Source organism: Typopeltis vanoorti, chromosome 12 (genome assembly GCF_054136105.1).
Source record: "Typopeltis vanoorti isolate ZY-2024b chromosome 12, IOZ_Tvanoo_1.0, whole genome shotgun sequence".
Lineage (NCBI taxonomy): Eukaryota > Metazoa > Arthropoda > Arachnida > Uropygi > Thelyphonidae > Typopeltis > Typopeltis vanoorti.
The window spans coordinates 86,366,101-86,393,602 of NC_143560.1; the positions used below are offsets into that span (position 1 = coordinate 86,366,101).

The 27,502-nt window shown below is 36.4% G+C and overlaps 1 protein-coding gene across 1 annotated transcript in view; it reads right to left on the bottom strand.

Annotated features, from left to right (window-relative positions):
• Bin1 (histone deacetylase complex subunit SAP18) overlaps nt 1-20,076 on the bottom strand; it is a 45,769-nt gene extending 25,693 nt beyond the window's left edge. The window contains exons 1-2 of the mRNA XM_090401989.1: nt 19,986-20,076; nt 7,297-7,403 (exon numbers count right to left, since the gene is read on the bottom strand). Coding sequence (XP_090258115.1) covers nt 7,297-7,403; nt 19,986-20,063 — 185 coding nt within the window. The 5' untranslated portion in view covers nt 20,064-20,076. The remainder of the gene's footprint in view (nt 1-7,296; nt 7,404-19,985) is intronic.
• Nucleotides 20,077-27,502: the final 7,426 nt, after the last annotated feature.

The following is a 27,502-nucleotide window of genomic DNA, read 5'->3' on the forward strand; positions in this document are numbered from 1 at the left end:
GACCTCTTGTTACAAACCATATAGAAAAATGGCATCCCTTATCCGCTCCCCAAAAGACCAACCACTTCCCCTAGACCTACCTGGTGTTTACCAGGTCTCTTGCAGTTGTAAGCTGTCCTATTTTGGTCAAACAGGCAGGACAGCGATTATCAGAATTTCAGAACATAAGGACTACATCCGGTTTCACCAGTACAGCCACTCTGGGCTTGCAGACCATGCTCTGGATACTTGCCACAGAATATGTTGGAAGAAAGCCACAGTAATACACCGTAGCAAGTTTAAATTTGAAAGACTATTCATAGAATCAGTCTCAGCCCTAAAAAACATGCCAAACCTCAACAAATTTGGATGCATGAGACTGCCCCAAATTTGGGAGACGTACATCTTAAGAACATCAGCTCAACAGCCAAGAATAACTAATATAGCCTGCTAGGGGGGACACCATCAGGACTTTAGGAAAAGCAGTAGTCTCCTTTCTTCGACCTCATTTGCTGTTTTAGTGCCTGCATGCACGTTTCTTAATCTTAAGTTCCCATGAAGATGGCAACGTGACTTGTCGAAATATAGAAAGTATATATTAAAGTTTATTTTAATTTATATTCCAGTTTACGTTGCGAATTCCTTAAGTAATTTAATAAAAATCTGAACAGATTAATTCATCTTTTCTTCTATTCCTCTAGCCCCCCCCCCACACACACACACACAGCATTAATGTGCTATAGATCTTGTGGTCTTGGGTGGATCAGATTTAAAAAAAAAAAGAGATAAGGCTGATATCCTGACTTCATTCTTCTCTTCAAACCCTCCACAGATGATCATGGCAAATTACCTCCTCTGCCTAGAACACTGCATCTCATTTCTCCTGTGACTTTCTGCCAGAAAAACATCAGAAGAATCTTGAATATTGTGCCCACAAAGGCAGCTAGTCATGATGACATCCCATCCATTGTGCTTCTGGACTAACACCTGTTCTTATTCATCTATTCACTAAATCATACTCAGCTGGCAGTCATCCCATAACATGGAAGAAAGCTCATATATATAACCAGTTCCCAAAAAAGACAACAACGTCATTCCATCAAACTATCAACCAATTGCTCTCACCTCAATTTTGTCTAAAGTAGGTTAACAATAGTCAACTTCAACACTTGGAGAACTGCCATTTAATTAAAGACCACCAGTATGGATTTTGCCAATTAGATCCACAGGAGATCTGGCCTACACTGTGCACCTCTGGACCCATTTCATGGAAACGTTTGGAGAAACTTGTGCTGTTGTTCTTGACATCTCTAAAGCTTGTGATAGGGTCCAGCAGTGAGGACTTCTCAACAAGTAAGTTACCATTATTTGGACTGCCTTCATCTTTGTGCAACTGGATTGCCAGTTTTCTCTCAATTCAATCCCTACATGTAATGTGGAAGGTGTTTTCTCTTCAGAATTTCCTGTTAATTGATGGATCCCTCAGAGTTCTGTCATTTCACCCAACTTCTGGATTTATATAAATGACCTGCTCTCATTGACTGCAAACTCTGTTCATAGTTTTGCTGATGATAGGTTAGCTTGATAAACAAGCCTTGCAGTGCTCAAATATGTAAAGCTGCAAGAACACTTGTAATAAGTGCTCTGAACACTCATCTCCACAGTATCCTTGAATGGGGTGAAAATAAACTAGTCAACTTCAATAATTCTGAAACACAGTCTTGCTTGTTTTTCTCTTGTTAAAAAAATAATAATAATAAAAAAAAAAAGACCTCAGATCTTCTTCATTAACTTTTGATAAAGCTCAGCAGTCAAGATCAAATCTCTCTCTCTCTTCTCAGACTTGTACTCTAAATCTTTAGTTGAATAATCATATCACTTCTATAGTCATCACTAGTTTCCAAAAAAACTTGGCACCCTTTCCACTCAAGACAAAACTTCTCTGCTGAACATTTAGCAACTCAGTATAAATCCCAAATCTGACAAACCTTGAAATACTGCACTCATATTTGGGACAGTGCACCTAAGATTTCCCTAAATGGTTGATACTGTTCAGAAATGGAAGTTGAGTTAATTAATGACATCTCTTACAGACTCTCTCTTCAGCTACTTTCCCACAGAAGATCAGTTTCTGCACTATCTTTTCCTCTTCCTTCTGCCTCTCTCCCCTTTCTGCCAGATTGACAGGAACTCAAGCACAGCTATTCAACATCTTTTACAGTCAAACTGCATACTGTTGTGTCCCAATTTATGATTATTAAGCTCTCAACTATCCTTACATGTGAAACTCTACTTATCTTTATCCAAATCTTATCTACATACGAGATATAACCCAAATACAAATATTCAAGCTTCTTCTCCCCTTAGTATCCCTAAATATTTATTTTATACTGCCCCTTTCGGGACATTTAGTTTAAAATATAAAATTCAAAAACAAGGAGCAATTACCAAAATATGTCTGAGTGTGAAACTAATATGCAGTTGTGACCTTTATCTCGTAACTTAACAAAATCCCCCCCCCCCCGCATGATTAGGTTCGTACATTGTTACAAGTGGTGCATTCAGCGGCTATCTCAAACAACTGTATTTTCAAGGAACAAAAGTTTATTGAACTCTTAAACATGATACAATTCATTCTTTATCAAATAAAACTCAATTCAATACTAAGAATATATAATACAAATTAACACTAGCTAAACACAAGTATTAGGTTAAGATCCTATATAAGAATTGTGATCATATCGCCATAACAGATTCTATACATACAAACATGTATAATTCTAGAACTAGTTGACTTTTTCGTCTAACCCCTTACTGATCTGATCACGCTATTTTCTAGGACACATATATTCAGTTAGTCAAATTTTCTTACTAAGACAATATGGATTAAATTTATCCTTTCGCTGAGCTAATACACACTTTTGACCTTTAAAACTCTCTTAAATAAAATACAATGTACATGCATAAATCTCAAGGCACATGAATACTTATTAATGTATAGTAACAAGCTCATTTTTATTCTGGTCTGACATGTACTAAAGTCCTAGTATAATTCTCATTAATCCCTTCAACTGTTCAGTAATTGAGCAATAATTACAGTTACATATGATTTGAATTGACACAAGTTTTTACAGTACCTTTTGACTTGGGTCTTCTACACTGGGTCTCCACCCTTTTCTGATTGTACCTTCCTAGGACGCTCTTCTATAACTTATCACTCCTAAGTTCTTCTGGCACTAAGATGGGCTTTCACAATCTCTACCTTATATGCTTCAATTAAGAACATACATAGGATCATCTATTCTATGGCTGTGAAACTCACCACGTGGGCACTGACTTCTTTATAGATTTTTCTTTCTCTCGTTATGATCGCTAGATGACGAAATACGCTGCCATTATCTTCTTTCTTTTTTTTACTAAACTGTGTCCCTCATTTCTTACAACAGGAACACGGAATCGAAATCCCACACACTTTGTTTCCTTATTGTGTCAGACGAAGAAAACTCCTAACCCGTCATTCAGGAAAACCGTGCAAGACCTATATGAAGAATCGTGAAGAAAACTGTGGAAAAAAGCCTCGTGGGTGGGGGGCTTCCTAACCCTTTTATACGATGACCCCCTACCGGTGCCTTCTTCAATTTCTTTTCATCCCCCCTTACTGGAGTCGATTTCACTGCCCAATTAGAGTGCCGTTTTTCTGCCAAAACATCATGCGGTCCATGTGCATGCGATTGACACGTGACGAAACTCAATTCGGGAATTATGACCTTGAGCTTTAGTTTATGTTTAAGCTAACCTCTATGTCATCTATACTAAATTAATCCCCTTTTAAAATTTTCTAAGAATTAACTCAAATCTTTAATCTCTTAGTTCAAGTGTAAAAACTAGCATCTCACATACAAAATCGCATGACTAATCTTCTTTGCTTTACTAAACCTTATTTTATCATATCACAACTTTTCATTCCATCCGTCTGTTAGATCCTAAATGAAGGAATCTTGGAAAGAAATCATTCATTTAGAATCTAACATATAAAACTTGCTGACAAAGAGAAATATCTGCACATCAGCTGTAATTAAAAGTGAAACTTCTTCACTTTATGTAAAATTTGTATTCAAGTGCCTTATATTTAAGCTGATGTGATTATATTAAGATTTCATTTCAAGTATCTCTAAAAAGAGAGATAATCTGATTTAAATTTAAGCCTCACTTAAGCTATGTAAAATTTACTGTGAGTCATCTAAAAAGTTGCTAAGTAATAATTCCTGGAAGGCATAAAGCTACACATGTACAGTGTAACGGTAGCGGCTATAGCTTACTTGGAAAATTATGTTGCCATGTATTCTGTGAATCCAAGTATAACAGCGTAGTAAAAGCGAAGGATGAACCCAAAGGGGTGAAAAGATAAGGGCTGTGTGCAAAAAGGGGACTGAGAAAAGAGGGCGCTCTATAGAAGAATAAATGGGGTTGAGCCCATATCGGAACACTCTCTGGCTGGTCGTAACGTTTTCCTGTTTGGTGGTTCGAAAGTTAGCGGGCAGTTTCGCATAAGGGGGGGGGGTGAAGTCTGTGATAAGATGTCGGACAGCGAGCATTCTTAAAATGAAGTAGGATTCTATGCAAAGCTGAAGGAAAAAATTCCAGTCCTAGCAGAATCAAGCCGTCGCTGAAAAGTCCCATCGAGTTGTTCCTGAAATGCAAAGATTTGAGTCCGTTTTCGGCAGAAGGAATGAAGATAGCGTAACCCTACGTTGGCGTATGGACAGCCAATAGATGAGCAGTATCCAGACATACACGTGGTGCAGAATGACGCGGAAAAAGCTCGGTAAGGTGCAATTACTCTCATTTTGTGTGAAAGTTCATTAGAAGAGAGAAGACTGTTTACAAATATGAAATTAAGAACTGTATTCTAAAGAACTCTGTGGACAGGCTCTATTTAGAAAGTTAACCTCCTTTGAGAGTAAGAAGAATTGTTTAGAAGATATCTTTTGTAATTTTGTATGTGATAGGATTAACTTGATGCAATAAGAATAGTAGAATTTAGTATTTCAGTAACATTAGAATGTTTGTTAGTTTTCTCTTGCGAGTAATACTACTGAAAGGTATTTAGCTTAACTTCATATCATTTGCTATCTATCCCAATATGCAGTTACTGTGTTTAGCATGCTTTATAAGATTTAATTAATTTAGAAAGTGTTAACCTCTTAATTCGAGTTTTATTTAGTATTGAGCATAATTGAGTGTATGAATTTTGTATGGTGTTTTAGATATTCCAATAAACATGTCATATTTACCTGAACCTGAGTCATGCCTGATTACGATTCCAACTTACCACTTATAAAAATAGAACCTATTTTGACAGGAAGGATTTAGAGAGTGAATATAAATATAGATTTAGGTCACGAATGCAATAATCTGTATCTATATGGCAGTTTAAATAACATATTGGGTACGAAAGATAAGAATCTAGTATTGTCTCTCTGAGTAAGGATCTTTCCTACTATAGGATACTGGCTGGCGCAGCAAAATATAAATTTTCCAGTATCTGAAGAGGAAACAATCCTAGATATAAGAATAAGATTAAAGTAAGAGAAGAAAGAATAAATAACGAAAGGTAAATATTTAACGATAGAGCAGCCGGTAGGATTTTGATTGTATAAAGTTTTAGGTAAGAAAGGATAGATTTAAGTGAACAACAAATTAAGCAATAAGAATAAATCATATAGAAAGAACAACATTTTAACACGTCTCAATCCTGTGGAACAGCTTTCTCCTTGAAGCATTTCCAAAGGACTACAACCTCCACCACTCCAAAAATATTAACATTACTCTGCTCCTGAGCCCTGCCTACACATGCCATTTATTTGCTTTTAGCAAATACATGGTATGTGTAGTATCCAATGTTATAAGTTCTGAACTTAGTAATAGCATCTTAATGTCATAAAAAATGATTTATCCTTCTTGCCTCCTGATAGAGCAATCAGATGTTCTGGTGTGGGAACCAGGTAAGTGCACTAGTGAGAAGGGATAACTATACAACAGTAAATTAAATTACCTACATTTTTAAAAAAAATTTAATTAACCTCCTACTGGCCACACTGTGGCCGGTATAGCAGTTAATTGCTAAGGTTGGGGGGGGGATACTTATCAACCAAAATATGGATGCAAAGTGCATGATACTGCTGAAATAACATGGATATGGAGTGAAAGATGGCTGATATATTACATACATTGTAGCCAGGTAAACAATTAAGCAAAAGAGATAACATGAGAGTATACACAGCAAGAGGAACTAGGTTGGAAAGAGAGATCAGTGCATGAAAGATATTTCATGACCATCTGAAAGTAGACTGTAGAGGATGAAGAAGAGGAAAAGAGTGTACTGTCATCATCAGCAAAGCTATGATTAGGACTGGACATGAGAGAGAGAGAAGATTATTATGTACAGGAGGAAGAGTGCAGGTGAAGGCACAGAGCCTTGGGATACTCTGGCAATTCATGAAAAAAATCACACATCACATGAGAGGGACCCATCTACCATGACAAACAATGAATGAACCAAAGATGAAACTAGCAATCCACTGAATGAGGGAGAGAGAGAGAGACCATAAGATGGCTGCAATGCCAGACCTGATGAATTGCCTTGTATCTAGAGTGACCAAATGAATTTTGCCAAATCTTTCCATGGCCTATATCCAAAAGTAGGCAGGATTGATAAGGAGATTTGCTGTAGAATGACAATGGCAGAATCTATATCAGTCATTACTTATTAACTAAGGGATCTCTAGGTAGCAGAGAAGCTGGTTGTTGATAACCTCCATCACTCTTGGGAGTACTGAGATAAGGGCAATGGGAGGATAGTCCAATTGCCAACTTTTCTTCCTTTTTAGGAACAGACTGGATAAAAGTTGCTTCCATGCTGTTTGACAGGTGCCAGATGATTACAAAAGCTTGTCAAGGGAACAGAATGGATGTTATACTACAAGCTCTTAATACAACAACTAAGGCAAGCACTAAGCTTGCCTGCTTTTATTATTTTTTAAATTTATTTCTTAATGCATTTGTTACAGGCTGCTATATAAAATGAATGAGAAGCTGAAGTTCTTAACTTGAGCCACTTAGTGTCCACTGCATTTTATGGAAAACCAAGGAATGGATAAGGAATGAGGATTTTGAGTGGAGTAGGGAATAAAGGCACTCATCCATATAAGAATAATTTATTAGATTGGAATGGAGCACATTCTTGGATATGAGAATATATTTAAAACTTCATACTTTAATACTCAGATAAATTCGCAAAATTTTATGAGTACTTACCAAGTATAAATCTGTAGCTCGCTACCAGGCACATTACCCCTGGAATATTCACCTAAAGAATGATGCCTTCCAGTATTGATAAACACTCGTAACAACAAAGGACAAGTCTGAAAAAAATACAAAAAGTAAATAGAAAATTCCAGAAAACATATAATATACAAATGAAATTATATTTATGTGCATGATATCTAACAAATTACATTTAAATGTTATTATTATATAGTATATATTATTATTATACAGTAGTAACATACTAGCCTTTTATAATAAAGTTACAAGAGCAGTACATGAGGGAAAGGCATATACTGCCATTTTCTTGGATTTAGTGAAGGCATTTGACAGGGTTTCACATGATAAGCTGATATTTAAGTTGCAGCACATGGGTTGTCAGGTTGGCCAACTGGATTCAGGATTGGCTGTCTGATAGGTATCAGAGAGTTGTGTATGGTGGGGCAGTTTCAAGGAGGCAGAGGGTTATAAGTGGGGTCCCGCAGGGACCAGTACTGGGACCTATATTGTTTAACCTTTATATCAATGACATTGTCAGTGGATTGCAGGGGGGATATTCAGTTGTTTGCAGATGATGTGAAGCTGGGAAGGGTTATAAGTAATAGGGCAGATGTGGTAGCCATGCAAGAGGATTTGAATAAGCTAGACAGATGGGCAAATGAATGGGGGTGTCGGTTTAATGCAGCAAAATGTAAGGTCTTGAGGTTTGGGACACATCGATGGGACGCTGCATACTCTATTGGAGGAGATATCTGGAGGAAGTAGGGAAAATGAGATCTGGGGTTGATGATTGATAGAAACCTGAAATTCAGGGAACATATTGCAAAGGTGATGAAGGTAACACAGAGGATTGCTACAAAATGAGAAGAACACTGACCTGCAGAGATAAAAGAATTATCGTTCCGTTGTATAAGACCCTGATCAGACCACACACTTAGACTATTGTTCTCAAATTTGGTCCCCAGGATTTGAAGGGGATAAATTAACTGTTGAAAGGGTACAAAGGCAGATAACAAAGATCATACAATGTTAGTTATGAAGATCGGCTGAGGGAATGTGGACTGCAGAGTTTGGTGGATTGAAGAAGGAGAGGTGATATGATTGAGACTCTAACCTGTTGAGAGGTGGTTACAGGGTTGGCACTGGGAGTTCTTTGCTTGGTTGAACAGCGGGAAGGAATGACAACTAGGGGCCCATCCCTGGAAGTTACGAAAGCAAACTGTGAGCACTAGGGTGAGGAGTGGTTTCTTTGCATGGAGGGTGGTGGAACCGTGGAATGCATTGCCTGATAAAGTGGTGAGAGCGAGAACAGTCAATGTGTTTAAGGAGTGGTATGATAGACTTTGTGTTTCCTAGGAGGGACCTCCCACGATGAGTCTTGATAGACTTGTATTTCCTAGGAAGGACCTCCCACAATGAGTCTTTTGACTTCTTGGAGACCTAAATAATAATAATAATAATAATAATAATAATAATAATAATAATAGTATCTCCATGGAGTCCAGTGACTCGTGTGCTCCCACTAGCGTTTACACACACAAAACCCATCATACCTCTTCTTAAACTCATTTATTGTCAGGGAACTCGACTAATCCTAGCAATCCATTCCACTTATTCACCATTCTACAGGCAGAAAATATAGTTCACACACGCACAGACACACACCCTTACTAACCAAATTCTTAAACAACTTCCACAGATGACACCCCTAGTTCTGACTATTTGTCATGTACTGAAACACACAAAGCATTAATTTTATAAAACCCCTTTAACATCTTATAAGTTGCTATCATGTCCAGCACATCTTTAACCTATCCTCATAAGGTGCATTCCACAGACTGTCACAAGTTCAGTCACTCGTCTGAATCCTCTTCACCACCTCCTGATCTCCAAAGTAACCTGGTGACCAAATCTGTGCACAGTAGTCAAAGATGCAGCTAAATATCCTTTTAAAAGGAATAATAACCTCCCAATCTTTACTTATCAATATATTCTTCAATATTCAAGTAATCCTCTGAACTATTTTGCCAACTCTTGCGATATATCCTCTGAATTTCAAATCTCTATCCACCATCACCCCTAGATCCTGTAAAATCGTGTATAGAAGGATTTTTATACAAAAATACCATATATACCGATTTTACTGGTAAACAAAACTGACTAAAAATATTTGTGGATTAATAGAGAAATTTTCATATTTTTTAATTTGGAAATAATATTTTTTGTATATTACTGAATATTGTCACTTAAGGGGTTTTGTCAAAGAACAGAAAAATAAGTGTAAAGATTAATTGTGTCTAAAGAAACCTCTTAGTCACCGGTAATTCTAGATGGATTAAGGTATTAACTAATGACCTGGGGCAACTGCAAACCTCGAAAGTCAACATTGCAAGATATTTCCCCACCTTAATGCAACGACCAAAAAAAAAAAAAGATGGTGGGTGCAGAACAACGTAATACCCAGGGGATTACTACGTAGCAGAACCCAAGGTCATCGGCAAGATATAAAGGGGGTTTGCTACGGCGACACGGGGGTTTTTTTAGTGGTTCCTTGGTCGGCGAGAAGTTTCGAGGTCACATTGGGTTCAGACCAGAAGTTATGAGTTCGAGAAGTACGATGATACGACATACGTTATGGCAGCAGAGTTTTGATAACATCTTGGGAAATGATTTCTAATCGCCATCGGAGACCTGCGTTCCAGATAGAAAATGCCGAGAAAGCGACGTGACTAAGATAAATGGTTTTAGAAGAAATTAGATATCGAGTTTTCATGCCACCAAGATCCAAATGTTCGCCGATATTAAGAGGAGATCTCACGAAATCCTGGAGATGATATCCAAGTGCAGTACTAAAGTTGGACGGTAACAGAAAGAAGTAATTTCAGGGATCATTCAGAAAAGACCAGACATCTGTTCAAAGTAAGATTTTTCCTTTGTTTAGCTAGAAATAAGAAGATTGTGATGGTGATTTATTTAAGGGACTTGTTTTATAGTGATACTTGAGGACTTTAGGCCTTATGCTGATATTTGAAGTATTTTATATGTGAGAGAAGGTCTGGCTAAAATTTAAGGTGAAACATTGTGTATTTAATGTTATAGCTATTGCCTAAACCTGCAGAATGTTATGTAAAAAATTGATCTGAGTATTACCAAGTTTAACGAGAGAAAATTATAGACATGTGGTCTTACTAGAATTGATTATGATAAGGAACTAAATTGTAAATGTAGTCATTTGTTGTGATTTGAAGCATAGAAGCTAATTTACTTAGTACTTAAAATTGACCCATTGTACATTTCATTGATGTTAAATCAGTTGTTTTCTTGTTTAAATAACTTGCCTGATTTCTATTTCCAATGCACTACTCATAAATTCGAATTTGTGTGAGCCTTAAAGGTAGATATTGTCACGACGGCATAACAGAAAATTTAAGTTGTTAGATTTACTTAGAATTAAGAGAGAAAAGTTCCGTGTGGTTTACTATGTGTTATTTTTCAGACGGGGGATTCAACTCCCACTCACGAATTTGGTGGCGCAGCTAGAAACTAAATAAATTTTCAAAATTCAGTTGAGAATAAACACCAGTGGGTCAGACAAAGAGATTGGCTCTGGCCTGAGGCAATTTCTTTGTTCTGTAAGTTTTGCACACGTGAGCTTTATATATTATTTGAGGCCATAAGTCAGAAGTATAGTAAAGGTTAAGAAGAAAGGTTTAAACGAAATAACTATAGTTTTTAGAAAGGTGCAGAAAACAAGATATAATTGAAGATTTGATAACATTTAAAATAAACACATATTTAACAATGGCATAGCCGACAGGATTTAATTCATGCAATCAATTGGTCAAATTTGTGAATTAAAGCGAGTTAGTTTTGGTTTAGAATCAGGCAGTTATCAAAAAAAAAAAATTTTTTTGTGAAAAGTTAAGATTTTTTGGATTAATTCACAAGTATGAGTCTACCCACTAGTACAGGCATGGATGACGTTGAGTTCTTTAGAACCATTAATCCCCAACAAGTATTTCCACAGTTTTCTGGAGAGAAAACTGACGTCTTAGCTTTTTTCAGCTTCGTCGAGGAATTGAGAAAAGTTGGTAGATGGACAGATTTCTAACTTCTTGTCTTACTACGGAGCAAGCTGGTCGGATAGAGTCATCAATTTCCAATAATCTAATACCATTAATATGATACAGAGTATAATCTTTTCATCCTGAAGTGTATTACCTTACATTTCACAACATTAAATTGATAACCATTGTCCTTTGCCCACACTACCAATTTATTTAAACCATTCTGCAGGATATCTAACATCACCTTCATCAACTATTATCCTCCCCAGCTTTGCATCATCATCAAACAACTGAACATCCTCCTTTAAATCTTTTCCTATATATCACTAATATACAAATTAAACAGTGGCCCTAGTACAGAACCCTGAGATACTCCACTAGTTACCTTCATTCTCCTAGGTTCCTCTCCACCATAATATACTACTCTGGTGTCTGTCAACCACCCACCTCCACCCATGCTACCAGCTCTAGGTGTTACTTTAGCTCCAAACAAGTATTAACTCTATGGAAATCAAAATCTGTATTTTGATCCATAGAGTTAATACTTGTTTGGAGCTAATAGAGTTAATACTTGTTTACAGACATAAGTATTCAAAATCAGCCATTGAATACTTATGTCTGGACTTGGTATCCCTAAGAACTCCCTAATATGTGACTCCATGCTGAAGAGCCCCCATCCATGCTATTATCCATCCCCATTTGCTCCAATTTTTGTAATAGTTTTCCATGTGGTATTCTGTCAAATGCCTTTGCAAAGTCCAACAGTATCATGGTATAGCCATTTCCTTTGTCCAGTTCTGCTGTCACTTTATTATAAAATGTGTGAATAAATTACTAAGACAGGACTTACACTTCACAAAGCCATGCTGCTCACTATAGGGTATCATATCCTTATCTACCCACTGCTGGATTTTACCTTCAGCCAACTTTTCTGATACTTTAGTAACCACTCCTGATATATTAATGGGTCTATTGCTTGCTACTTCTGTCTTGAAGCCACCATTATGTTAAAGGAACTATCTTCCCTCATATTAATTTGCAAGTGATGAATTGTGTTCTTCAGCTTGGAGTCAAGCATATTAAGGTGTTCTTAGGGACACCAAGTCTAGGTGTAAGTATTCAATGGCTGAACAGATTGATTTCTATATAATTAATACCTGTTCAGAGATAAAATAACACCTTTAAATGGGGGAAGCAATATTTTTAATAAGTTTATGTAAAGTAAGACTGGAGGTTACAGTTATCCTAAGAAAAGAAATCTAAAGTAAGAATGGAAGCAAGAAATTGAAACAGGACTGGACTTTGCTAGCAATGGATTTGGAACTAGGAACTAGGGCCAAGTTTGGAATTTTCAAATCCAGTCAGAAATGGTTTGAAAATTAGAATTTATGTTACAGAATTTGATATTCTAGAAATCTTGTTAAGGTTTGTCATGAGTGTAGTATATTATCATCAGCAAAACAGTGAAGCAAATTTGAATTCAACAGAAGGTCAATGATATTATTATCAGAGACCTCCAGGGAGTTAAGGGCTCATCAAGAAAGGCTATCATCCATGCACCAGCTGCCATACCTTCTTAAGCTCATTCAACACTAAGTGCACTCGCTACTATAATGGGCAAGCTGTTCCACTCACTGCTCTGTGACAGAAAAATCTATCTCCCACCTCTATCTTAACTGCACACAAATTCAACTTCCACTAATACCTCCATGTTCTCTCTCCACCTTCTGCATATTCAGTCAACCAATATCCTATAACACTCTTTCATAATTTGATACATATCTATCATATCACCATTTATTTCTCTAGTCTACCATTGTATGCAGTCCACAGACCCTCAATCTTTCCTCATAATTTACATTCCATCTCATGATGATCTCTGTTCTTCTTTGTATCCTCTCCACAGCTATATCCCCTCAGAACCAAGGAGCCAAAATCTGCACAGATTTTGTAAAGAGGCAAAATTACTTCCTTATCCTTCTGTCAATGTTCATTTCACCATTGCAGTTACCCTCTGAGTTGTATTAGCAATTTTTTCTATGTTACATTTGAACTTCAAATTCCTATTTATAATAACTTCAAGGTCCTTAGCCTCATTAGTTTCTCCAAGCATAATCCCACCAACAATGGAAATTTCATCACACCAAAATATATAACTTTACACTTACTAAATTAAACTGAGCCATTATCATTTGACCATGGTTCCAGCCTACTCAAATCTACCCAATATAAGTGCTACATATGAGCAGTATCCCTGATTGTCCTATTTCAAACATCATCAATCTCTCATCAGCAAACAATTGATCAACATTTCCTGTCAGATGCTTTCCAATATCATTAATGTATAGACTAATCCTTGGAGTACATTACTAGTCACCATAAATCTGACAGTCACACTTCCTATATGCCATTTTCTGATACCTATCATCAGCCACTTGCTTATCCAAGTCAATAGTTCATATTCTAATAGTTCACATGCCTTAGCAAAGTGCACAGTATCATAGCATGTCCATTCCTTTTATCCAACTCATCCATAATATTAAAATATAAGCAAACTGCTCAGACTTGACCTACTGTAGTAAACCCATGCTATTCCTTGCAAAGTAAAGCTTGTCTGTCAATCAAACTCCAGAGACACTGATAAGTTGATAGGTAGACATCAGTTTTTATACATTCTTTCCATTCAAATTACAGTATACAACCATGCCAAGAGCCTAACCAGTTCAGATGAACATTCCTTTAGCAGCTGATATCCCATCTGTCACCACTGCCAAATTCTTATACAAGCTATGCAACAGCTCTAGAAGAACACCTTCTCATACACCTCTTCATCCAATGTAGTGGTGGTATGCACCACATTGCACATATGCTAGACTAATACATCTTAACAAAGTGAGCACTATTTGAACATCACATCCATTTCTGACTATTCAGTAAGGTTATTCCTCCACATTCATTTCTTCTTTTGGTTGCCTTTAACTTGCATAGCCAATCCTGACTTTGCTTTCCTTACAATACTCTTAAATTTTTCTGCCGTACACTTTATAACTCCTCTCATCCTTATTCTTGAGATATTCTTTCCACGTCATCTTCTTATGGATTTCCTGCTGAATTTGGTTGCATATTCATTTCACTCCCACACTTCATGTTCTTTGAATTGTAAGAATACATACAGTTACATCATTTCAAAGTTTCCCATGCATTGCTATCCTTTGCATTCAGAAACTGACCATGGGCCTAAATATGTAATATTCTCGAGTGTCATAATTTCCAGCTTTGTAGTTTAGCATGCTGCCTTTCCCAATTGAAACATCCATATATTTAGCTGCTTCCCAGGTCAGTACAGCATGACCACTGTCAGCAACTGGTGGCAAATCAGTCACATCTTTAACTAATACCCTTTACACTATCTCTCAAAGTTCAAAGATAAAGATCCATCCATAAACATAATATAAAACACACACAGAGCAAGAATGCTAGCAATCTAGTTAGAGAAGTCAAACAAACCCATCAGATGGTAGTACCAAAGACATTAAATGTCTTAAGAGCACATCCGATCTTGTTTGGCTGATCAAATACCTCTAAAGTTGAGATTTGCCAAAGCTTTCATTTTTTGGACCTGTTTTTTTTTTTTGGGGGGGGGGGGGAGAGCTCTCTTAGGAGTGCTTTTAAAGACAAATGTGTCCAAATTAGAGACTTGGCAAATTATTATTATTTATGGCATCTACATGGAGTCCAGAGACTCATTGCAGGAGATCAAAATCAACCATCATAAACACAAATCCTATCACACCTCTACTTGAATCCATTCACCATCAAAGAACTCACAACCAATTCTAGCAATACATTCCATTCACCACTCTCCATGCAAACAATCTAGTCTGCACACTCCTGCTAATCACACTCTTACACAACTTCCACGGATGGCCCCTAGTTCTCTATTTGTCATATATTGAAAAATTTTGCTTGCATCAATTTTATAAAACCTCTTTAATATCTTAAAGTTTCTATCATGTCCTCCCCTTTTCCACCTATCAACTAAACTTTGTAACCCAAAAACCTTCAACCTATCCTCATAAGGAGTATTCTGTAGACCTGAAATCATCTTCGTCACTCATCTGTGAATCTTTTTGACCACCTCCTGGTCCCCAGGAAACCCAGGTGACCAAATCTGTGCACAGTAGTCAAGATATGGCTGAATCATAGCCTTATAAAGAGAGATAATGCTTCCTTATCTTTACTTCTTTTTCAACATCCAAGTAATTCGTTGAGATATTTTACCAACTTTTGCAATATGCCTTCTGAACTTAACTCTTTGTCCACCATTATCCCCAAGCCCCTAAGCCTCATCAACTTCCTGCCAACCAATACCATCAATAAGGTTATGCAAGTGCATAACCTTACATTTTGAAACATTAAATTGACAATCATTATCCTTTGCCCACAATACCAATTTCTTTAAATCATTCTGCAGGATATCTACATCATCTCTATCAACTATTGCTCTTCCCAGCTTTGCATTATCAGCAAACTAAATATTCCCTCTTAAATATTTTCCTATGTCATTGATATACAAATTAAAGAGTAGTGGCCCTAGTACCAAACCCTAAAGTACTCTCCTAGTCTCCAAAAGGGAGGAAGAGAGAGTATAAAAAAAGGAATGAAAGCATCAAGATTGTCAGTCTGCTGCCACACCATTAGATAAGGGGGAGGGCAATGATGACAAATGAATCAATGCACAGAGTGTGGAGAAAGGATGGTGTAGAGTTTATAGATCTATGAACTAATCAAGACAGATGGAAGCAGTGGCGAATTCTCCATGCTCGCTGCGCAAGCTCATTAATTGAGAAAGAAGTAATATTTATTTGTTAATAAATGCATGCATTTATAAGCATTCCATTTAGGCTTTTATTTTTGTAGACAGAAGACGTCTTAAGCTTGTGCAGCAATAACTGAGCTTTGCGTTGTGTATCGAAGGCCAATGCTTGCTCGTCTAGTCAAAGCTACCTTGGCTTGCTCGGTTGTGGAAGCTTCCGGGTTCTCGCAGCAGCACTGTGATTTCATGCGTGCGCATGGCTATTTCACGTTGTCTCACTCTGTTGCTTAAACCACAGACCATACGCAGTCAACGTAGCTCTAGCCAGTGAGCTTCAGCAGCCTTTACAAGTGTGCGTGTTGATTGGGAAAATTAAGTTACAACCAACTTTTTATGATGATGTTATTGACCAGTTCATAAAGAAGAACCGTAGGGTAAAATTTGTATTCAAGTAGCTAAATTGAAAAATATAGAATATCATTTGTAAAATAAATTTTATATTCGTATGATTAAATGTACATAAATTTCTAAATATATAGTTTTAAATGGTCAGTACAGGTAACCCTCGTATAACACGGTACTTATACAACGCGGTTTCAATATAATGCAGTCTACAAATTGTAGTAACCCTTTATCTTTTCATATATTTTTCACCGCGCGACTTAAAAATCAAATTTTATCTTCGTTAAATTTGTGTCTGCCTGCATCGCGCAGGTAGTTATAAGTAGCGAATTTATATTAGGGGAAACACGAAACACCCTTTAGCATGCATGTACATCAATTGTTTACCGTAAGTGTTTATTGTTGAAAATTGTCTTCGTTTTCTGCCAGGGAAGCGCATTAAAATCATAAGTATGGTATCTCAAGCTGAGCACTTTATTTTCTGGTAAGTTACATACATAATTAATATGTAATGCTTTTTTATGTAAAAATATTATTTTTACATAAAATATTTTATGTTATTATATGTTATTATATAATAACATATAATGTTATTATATAATATTTTATATAATAACATTATATAATACAATATAATATAATAATATAATATAATAATATTTTATGTTATCATAAAATGAATATTGAAAAGAAATTTCATCTCAAAGAAAAAAATTAAAATCATGGATCGGCTGAAAAATGGAGAAAAACCAGTTGTTATAAGGACTTTGAATTTAAATGAATCACCAATTCCACAATGAACATAAAATCCGAGAAAGTGTTTATTGCTGGGTCAACAGTAAGTGCAAAGCTCATATACGCAATTTTCTAAAAGAAAGATGAAGAAATCTCTAATGATTTGTATTCAAGTAGCTAAATTGAAAAATATAGAATATCATTTGTAAAATAAATGTTATATTCGTATGATTAAATGTACATAAATTTCTAAATATATAGTTTTAAATGGTCAGTACAGGTAATTTTCATTTGGAAAGAAGACGCACTAAAAAGAAAATTCCTTTGGATGGAAATCTTATTAAACAAAAAAACTCTCAAAATTTATAAACATTTATAATGAAGACCAGGTGTTCAATGCTGGTGAATCCAGGTTATATTGGGGGAAAAAATGCCAAAACGCACCTATATTTCGAAAAATGAAAGTTCAGCTCCTGGATTCAAAGTTTCCAAAGGCAGAATTACTCTACTGTTTTGTAGTAATGCATCAGGTGATTACATGATAAAATTAATGTTTATTAACCGATCCTCAAATCCTCGTGCTATGAAAGATTAAAATATGCACTTATTTTTATTTTGCTAAAAGCATTTATGCATTACGTGCAATGAAGCTTAATTACAATTTGTAATTTTTATACTATGTATTTGTGTCATAGTTTATGTTTTCTTAACTTACATGAATTACCTGAATTAAATAAAATTATATTTTTGTTGGATATGTCATTGTTGTTTATATAATTTTTTTTTTTAAAAAAACGATTTCGGAACATAACACTTCTTTTGTATGTGATCTGAGTCTCACATAATCCGATTTATATAATGTGGCATTTCTATGGAACTTAACATCCGCGTTATATGAGGGTTACCTGTAATTCATTATTCTGATAACCAGATTTCAATCACACCTCTCACTCTCTGAATAATAACATGAGCAAGCGTGAATTTCAAGACCAGTATTCGTCCCTGGATGGAAGGACATGTATAATGCTGATGAGCTGCACTTAACTATCAGAGTTAGATGTCTAGAGAAAGCTCTGTTCACTGAAGGTATCGGAATACAAAGTAAGGAAAAGGTGGAAGCAGGTGTGGGGGGGGGGGGCAGGAACCCATGAGACGAGTGTGTGAGAATGATACATAAAAATGCAGTATCTATTCTCTCAAGTGGCAATCTCACATAAATCCAAAAATAATCATATAATTCTAAACAGAATAAAATGCTGGTATTTCCCATTAAAGAGTATTATTCTGATCATAATTTAAAAAGCTTTTCAAGGAAATATTGACAAATCAATGATAAATTTGCAACTCCAAATCCACTAATGGGTTGCACTTTTGGTGGGGGATAAGAAAATACAGTCTATGATTGGAAATGACCATATTTAAAATATCAGCACACAGAAGCACAATTTTCTTGAAGAAAAAAAAAAATCTTTAAACAGTACCTTAACAGAGTTAATTTTTTTTTTTAATTCTTAAATACACAACATGGCAATTTATGTCATGATTTGAAAATACCATAGTGTGACTAATTTTATAGATTCATATAAATTATATATAATAATGGATAGTGGTTTTATGCACTAGTACCACAAAGTTAGGTATTTTTGGTGTAATCATGGTCAGGGCTGCATTTATACTTTTTTGAGGCCCTAGGCACATCATCATTATGAGGCCTCAAAAGAACAAGTCTACTTCAGTTAATTAAATTCATACTCTGTTTTTTTTTTTTTTAGTTTATTGAAAATAAAAGTCGACATTTCCATAATAATTCATTATAATTTTGATTATCGCACCTTCTAATGGACATGATGATCAAATTACACTTCTTATCCATGTTCTTTCAACATGTGGACAGAAACTTATCCAGGTTTTGCTGGACGTGTATATACGTCCAGCAAAGAAATGGTAGGCTCGCATACATGAATTTTATGCAATACACCAGTTCTTGTTCATTTTATATTCTAAGGAAAGGATAATGTATTTTAAATGGAGGTGGGAGGCCTCACAAATTTTTCAGCGGCCTCTAGTTTTTATATTATGAATTCAATATTTAAAAATAAGTATTTTATTTTGCAACTATACGTAGGCCGTTTTTTTTTTATTATTGTTGTTTGTGAAGAGTGAGGTTTTAAAATGTAGCCCCCATAGAGAGTGAGGCCCAAGCTTGCGCCTTATGGTAAATGGGGCCCTGCTCATGGTTTTCTAAATTATGATTACACCAAAATACGTTTTCAAAAATGAAAGTTGGCGTGAATGCTGAGCAAAACTTGTAACAGTGGGATAAAATTATGAAATGATTAGCCACATCTGGCAGACAAAATGCCAGAATGTTCGAAACTATCTCTTCATTAGAGTAATACTCTGCGATCACATTTTGAAGGGTGTGTGACTACTTTTCCCCGTAAATGATGAACATTTTCTGTTTTATATTCCACCACTTTTTTTTTTTTTAAACGAAATGCTCATTTTCAGCATGTCTTGCCAGAGGGAAAAAATCGTATCTTAAACAGTACGTTACTAATGAAAATTACGGTGCAACCAATAACATTTCACACAAGTACCTTACGGCAAATGCAAAACATTAAACTAAATCATACAGATCATTAATATTTTGTATTTACTTTCTCTCTATCAATTGGTTTTTCCAGATCACCCTTCTCTTCAATCACCGATTCAACAGGAACAACAGACGTCGCCATACTCTTTTGACTAGCCATTATTATGATTGTGAACTAATACATGCGACCTCTATTTTTAGTAACATTTTATTTCCAAAATGAATTATTTTTTTTTTATCATAGTCATTTCATTAGATGCTCAACAGAAGTACGAATGGAGCTGTTGGTAAACCAAAACTTGAAAAAATTACTTCCACTAAAACTTTTGAAGGCCCATTCAGAAACAATAAGATAGATGCGTACAATGCTCATTAAGAGATATATTTTCCATTGGCAATGGCGGCTCGTCAACGCCGGAGCTGCATGTCAGACTTTCGTCTGGTAACATGCATATCTAAATTTCTTTGTCGATTGAAGGCCAAGGAATATGTCAGCTGTCTTATTTGGTGCGTAATAAAACCAAGCTGGTTTCCTAAGATTGTATTATTTATTATTACTTTATTATAAGCAAGAAACTTTGACTCAGTTGGTCTGCCAAAATTTTCTTCCTGGAAAGGCAGATTTTGCCGCTTCAAACCAGATAAACTAGACAGAGAATACATGCATATGACGGTCACGTCACTTTTGTTTAGAAAAACCTGTATTCAATTCCTAATTATGATTATGTTCGGTTGGGTTGGAGTCCTGACTAACTCATTTAAAAATAGTGTATTATGTTTGTTATTTGCGTGTATTATCATGTCAGCTTGTCTGTCTTTTTTAAGATATGAGAAACATAGGGAGTTTTCAAATAGTAATAATGGGTATTAAAAGCCTACTAATTCAAAGGTGAATTAGTAGGCCTGATATTGAAAAACAGAAAATAAAAACAAAAACGATCGTAATTATAATAGGTACGAACGACTTAACTAGCGATAAGTTCCGCATGAGAGAGAATATGAAAGGATTGTTGGAAGAAGCGAGAGTGAAGAGTGAGAAAGTGAAGATTGTAAATATATTACCTAGATATGATAGGAATGAATTACAAAGAAGGGCTATGATGGCAAATGATTCGATGCGTAGGCAGTAGAAGGAATGGATGCGATGTATGGAGTGAACCTGAGGGAAGGCCTGCACTTAAATGCATTGGTTTGAGCAGGGCAGCCCCATGCGGATGTGCAGGTTGTACCCCACAAAAAGGCGCCTGATCAGGACGGACGCCATTTTTAGGCGATAAATAATAAATTTTATTTTATGGCGGCGCTGAAATATAACTTTGAACAAAGGCACCCTCTTACCCACGGGGCGCCACTGGGTATGAGAAGTCTAAAAAATTATTAATTGGTATCATTTTAACACAGAGAGTCAGGGAAACTAAATCTTGTAGGGAGGAATGGTGAGAAACGCTGAATAAGAGCGAGAATGTAATGAAACTGTTAATGATGGAATGTCCATCATCGTGGAAATGATTATGAGGATACTACGATTTTTGTTCTTCTGGTTCGGACTTATCAAGCATGTGCAAGGATGTGTGATTACATAAACTACTAGATAAGAACAGAGATCTGCAAGCTGCCCAACTATGTCACACACACGACAACTGAGATTATAGAAAAAAGCATGCAGGTAACTTATTATGTCTGTACACGAATGCTAGGCGTGTAAGAAAGAAAGGGGGTGGAGTTTGTTACCTTGGTGAATATGTTGGGAACACAGCTTATAGGCATTAGTGAGATCGAGCTATCAGAGACAGACGTACTATCAGTGTAAGGGATACAGTAATTTTAGGAACGATACACAAGATAGGAAAGAAGACTATGTGCAGCTAATAAAATTAGATTTTTAAATCCTGATAGATGTGAGACATATAACTGTATTACTAGTAACAGTTTTTCATATGGAAGTGAGTTTAAAGCCATCCAATGTGTGGTGATGGAGTCTAACAAGATGAAATACATAGGCGAGTGGGATTAGAGGCTTACTCGATCGTTTGCTGGTTACAAAGAAATATGTTACCAAATTAAAATGATAGGTACGAAACAAATAATCTTAACGGGGGCATTAATTATTCGAACATTAATCAAGGAGCAGTAAAATAAATTTCGTGTGATGATACTGCATTCCCCTTTTTTACGGGAGTTCACAGTACCATCTAATCCCCCCCCCCCGAATTTTTTCCGGGCTCCGGAACCGGCATAGGCTGACGAATCAGACCTATGGCTGGGTCAGTATTCCTGACTGTAATCCGTGTGTCCTCAGACCGGTTTGCCTGCTTGCGGGATGAAAAACACCAGATAAACTAGCGGAAAAAGCCCTGCTGTCCACGCCCAAGACCGGCTAACTTGGCTATGGGTGAGGAAGATCCTTAAGCTCCTCACGTCGTTGATGTGAATCGAACCTAGGACACTCCTTTCCCAGACATATGGTTGCGAAGCGCAAAGTCACTAGGCTAACTGCGCAGACATGGAGCAGTGAAATCTCATAAGAAGAATGAAACTGAATTTATTGAGCTACTGTAAGACAAAATCCTCAAGTAGCATATCAGACAAGGAACTGCAGGTTCCTTGTCAGATCTGAATATAGTGTGCAAGGGAATTTCAGTTAAAGGCGTAACTATTCTGCCACTGGTTCGTGACAGTAATCATTCAGTACTGATTTGGTAAGTGGTTAAGTTTATCAAGGTTCCATTCAGAAAAGGTTACATGGAAGAACTATAAAGCAGAAAATTATGATCAACTGAGGAGTATGCTGGCTTCTGCACCATGGTATTGGTTGTTCGATGGGAAGCGTTTAAAAACATGCTTAAATGGTGCAATATGAATGTGTACTTAGAGTTTGAAGAATAATTAGAGTAGGAATGAATTTGATCTGTAAATTTATTAAGCAAGAGATTCATAAGAAAAGGATGACATGGAACGATTATCGGCTGCATAACGATGATGTCAATTATGAAAATTATAAGGCACAGGCCAGAAGAGGTTCACGTCATGGACGGGTTGAATTCCCGTCCATGACGTGAGAATCCTTTATCTGGTCTCTAAAGGTGAGTTAACCGGTCTCGTACGAAGGTGGAGGTTTTCTCCTGGTAACTGGGGTTTTTCAGCCCTCTAAGCAGGCAAACTGTTCCCTTGAACACACAGCTACAGTCATAAATACTTATGGTAAGAAAGGCAATGGGAAACCACCTTGCATCATAACTCCCTAGTAATCAGTTGCAATGCTCTCAAAGAGAGGAGGCTACAGGATTAGGATATCAAAGTAATACATAAAGAACTTGGTTATTGAAAGAAAACAGGAGAATCCAGCACAGTATTCTCTGTCTACATGAAGTATTTTGCATAGGTTGGGAAATCAGGTAAGAAGATAAAATTTCTGCAAAAACTTCTATTTCTTGCTGGAAAACGTCTAATTAAGTCTGAATTTGAGATATATGTGAAGAGAGTGATAATGAAAGCTTAGAAAGGAAACTACAGCTTTACTTTACAAATTAAAATGATTTGTTCAATGCATAATTAGTACAGCCAGCAACGGGCTAGTTTCTTGATTTTTATTTCTAATAGTTTATCTGCATTCTCTCAAGCAACCAATGTAGTGTTGCCAGACACCATAATATTCTTTATTTCAACTTAGTATATTACTGTAGACATATTATTCGACTTCGATGTTAGTATAGACTACAGTGCAATAATAATTCACATGATATACTATGATAACCTTTTGTTTAGAAATGATAGAGGAGAGATAGTGAAATAGCATACCCTGTTTTTCATTCTTTTTTTTTCACACTCCTCAAGGGAGCTAAAAAAATATTTATCTATTGATATCTGTCATTAGACGCCAACGTCATCGAGTCCCAAGACTCAAAGTGGGAGAGTACTCCATAAAACAATAATCTACTTCTTACTGACACTCTACCAAAGTCTAGTGTCAGTAAGGATTAGAGACATGTCCTAAATGGAAAGCATTGTCGTTGTCGAATAAGCTGTGGATGCCCAGTTGATAATTAGAAATGATTTTATAACTAGGATTTGCACAATACAAAAATTTCATTTCTGGCCAGTTTTGTTACCGGTTCATTTTTGTTCTCTTTACTCTAGGAATATCTCTTTCTTTTGTTGATACGTTATAAACTTTCATTATCAAATGCTGGGCATGTGTACAGTAAATTAGAAACACGATGTAGGTGGTCTGATGTGTCGGCTTTCTTTGAGTATGAGTGCAACACAAGTACAGTGCAGCATTTTCATCCCCATAAGTAGCCAGATCAAAGAATCACTTTTTTTAAGTGACTCTTTAACCCACAAAAGATTGTAAACTTATCCATAAAAATAGAATCTGTCAATAAAAATGCAACTTATCTAGTTTTTTAATTTATTTGTTTTAAATAAATAAATCATCTGCTAATGATTTTATTCCCTGTAGGGAGCAGGCAAGGTCATTTTTTATTACTTTTTTTATTTTTAACCTAGCTATTTTTTCTTTTCTTATTTTTTAACCTATCTGCTTTTTATGCAGCCTGTGTAGCTCAGTGGAAGTAGTGCGACTTTTTGCTTGGACTCTGACCAGAGCAGACGTGTTTTATTGTGCTCCGCGTCCATAGTGTTTAGTGCTTTGGTGAAGGATTAAGAGCGTCGTAAGGCGATTATCAGTGCCCTCGCCCACGATTGCTAAATGCTTTCCGTGAAAATGGTTACTGTCTTGGGAACATCGTCAAGTAATCCGACCGTCCCTAGTCTGGCCGTTCGTCAAGAGAATTCCACCAAAGTAACGGATCGAAAAATAATTTATCGGGAAACGCTACAGTTTCTTCCATGGATACCAACGTAGACATCATATCTTCAATAAACCTGCCCGAGGAACTGGACTGGAGTAAAGCCTGCATCTTACAGTGCGACCCAGTTGGAGCCCCGTACACCGAGGAAGACATCATAGAAAGCCTCAAATCCAAGGTAAGAGGTTCAGATGTCTGGCACCTCGGTGTCCTCAAATATAATTATATTTTCCTTATTTCCTTTAAGTCCATTGCTGTGAAAGAAAGTTTGTAAATTTTAAAGAATTGGATGTATGTAAACGTAAATGCAAAATCCTACCAATATCTAAAAACCGTAAGCTAGATATTATTATACACTGGTTACCTCCACCCCCCCAAATCCCAAACAGACTTGTGTCAATGCACTTCGAAAAGAAAAATCGAATGCATTGAACAAGTCACCAGTAACACCAGGGACAAAGAGTGGGCACATGTCCTTTCTAACAAAAGAATAGTAACCATCACCTTGAACGAAGGCACCAAAACTGAAGAAATACCGTATGTCATAAAAGTTCAAAAAATGATGGGAATAGTAATCATACCAGGACGCCCCCTGCATGCTTTCGATGCAGGAAGATTGGTCACTTAAGAAAAGAGTGCACTGCTCCGAAATGCGAGCAGTGTAATCGAATAGGCCATAACATGAAAGAATGTCCTGGGCAGACATATGCATCAATGTTAGCCAAACGAACAGCTGCAGACCAGCCAAGTACACAAAATGAGCTGGAAAAAGCAGACGATGTTCAAGAGAACAACTTAGAAGACATGCAACTGAAAAAAGTAAACGAAAAAAATACATCCGAAGATATTAGCAAAAAAATACTTCCAAATAAGCAGCAAGAAGAGGGAACACCGTGTGTAACCTCTGAAGAAAATATATGTAGAGAGGACATTACAGAAGAGAAAAAAAATGCCAGGAAAGATGAACTGCAAGAAGCAGAAACATCTTGCATAACCTCTCAGGAACAAAACTGCAGAGAAGACATGGCAGGAAAAAAGAATTTGTCAAGAAGAATGATAAAGAGGAGCTTACTATAAGTCCAGAAAATCTGGGTGGAAATGAAAAAAGCCCAAGTGCTTTCACCCCACATAGAAGGAACAAAATGAAATTTACGCCTAATGTAAAAGCAAAAAGAGAAAAAGATAAAGTAAAAACTCAGAGAGGAAAGATCTGCTGATTTCAAAAATTATGAAGAAACCAATTAATATAGTGAGCATTAATTGCAATGGTCTAAACAGTCAGCAGTCACAGAAATTATTAAGAAACATGATACATCAGAACCGCACAGACATTGTAATGCTACAAGACACGAGACTAAACACAGACTCAGAAACAGAAAAAAAATTCACAGAAGCCTGTAATGTCATTACTACATCGTTGGCGAGCCAGCACAAGGTAATGGCATTGCAGGATTATCAACACTCATAAGAAAAAAAGCAACATACAAATCGTATCCCATAGCACCATAACAGAACACAGAGCCCTCGAGGTTGAAGTGGTCTGGGGAGATCAAATAGTGTCGTTAATAAACATCTACGGCCCTACCAATCACAACAACAAAAAACACTTCTGGGAAACACTTGGAAATGAAATGCTAAACATAAAAAATATCATAGCAGCCGGGGACATGAACTTTACTGAAAACAACAATATAGACAAAGAAATTAAAAACACTTCAACAAAGAACAACTTCACACACATAATACAACGATGTAATATAAAGGACACATTTCCCATACTATATCCTACACGGAGGGAGTATACACATTTTTCCCCCACCAATGCCTCACGGCTAGACAGAATATACATAAGCCAGCATCTAAAGTCCACTGTTAAGGAAGTGTACCATGCACCACTAACTTTTAGTGACCACCACTTGGTCAAGGCTAAACTGTCCCTTGAGACCTTAGACAGCAACACATACACTAACAGAAACTACCCGCTATGGAAACTAAATAACAGTATTATTAACACAGATCAATTTACATCGGAAATTAAACAAATACTAGAAAATATAAAAAAAATAACAAATGTAACGGAGGCATGGAACAAATTTAAAATACAAGTAAAAAAAGCCGCCATAAAGATAGGGAAACAAAAAAAATACAACACAAACAAAGAAAAAATAAACATAATTAAACAACTAATGCAGAAATACAACACAGACAGAACACTTCCAGAAAATAAAATAGCCATTAATGCACTCAGAGCAAAACTAAAACAAATTGAAATAAAAGAGGCTGAAGGGGCCGGGTTCGTGCTAAAATAAAAACAATGGAACAAGATGAAGGAACGACCAAAGCTGCGTGGCTCTTTGAAGAGCAAAAAAAAAGCAGAAAGCTCAATTTAATAAAATAAAACACGAGGGGTTAGAAATCGAGGGAGATGCAAATCGCCTCCGATTCTTCAACTCACAATACACGAATACATTCTCTGAAAAAGAAAATGACGAAACAGAAACACAAACTTCTTGACACAACTACCAAGACTCACAGACAAGGAAGCAGAACACATAAACGCACCAATCACGCCAACCGAATGCAAGAAAATCATAAAATCCCTATCATTACACAAATCCCCAGAACCCGACGGCCTCACTGCGGAGTTTTACAAAACGTACTACCCCATGTTTGAGACACTATTTGTGAAAATGCTATCCGAAATACACAATTCGGAGAGCATCCCAGAACATTTCAACCTCAGCTACATAGCATTAATTCCCAAAAAGAA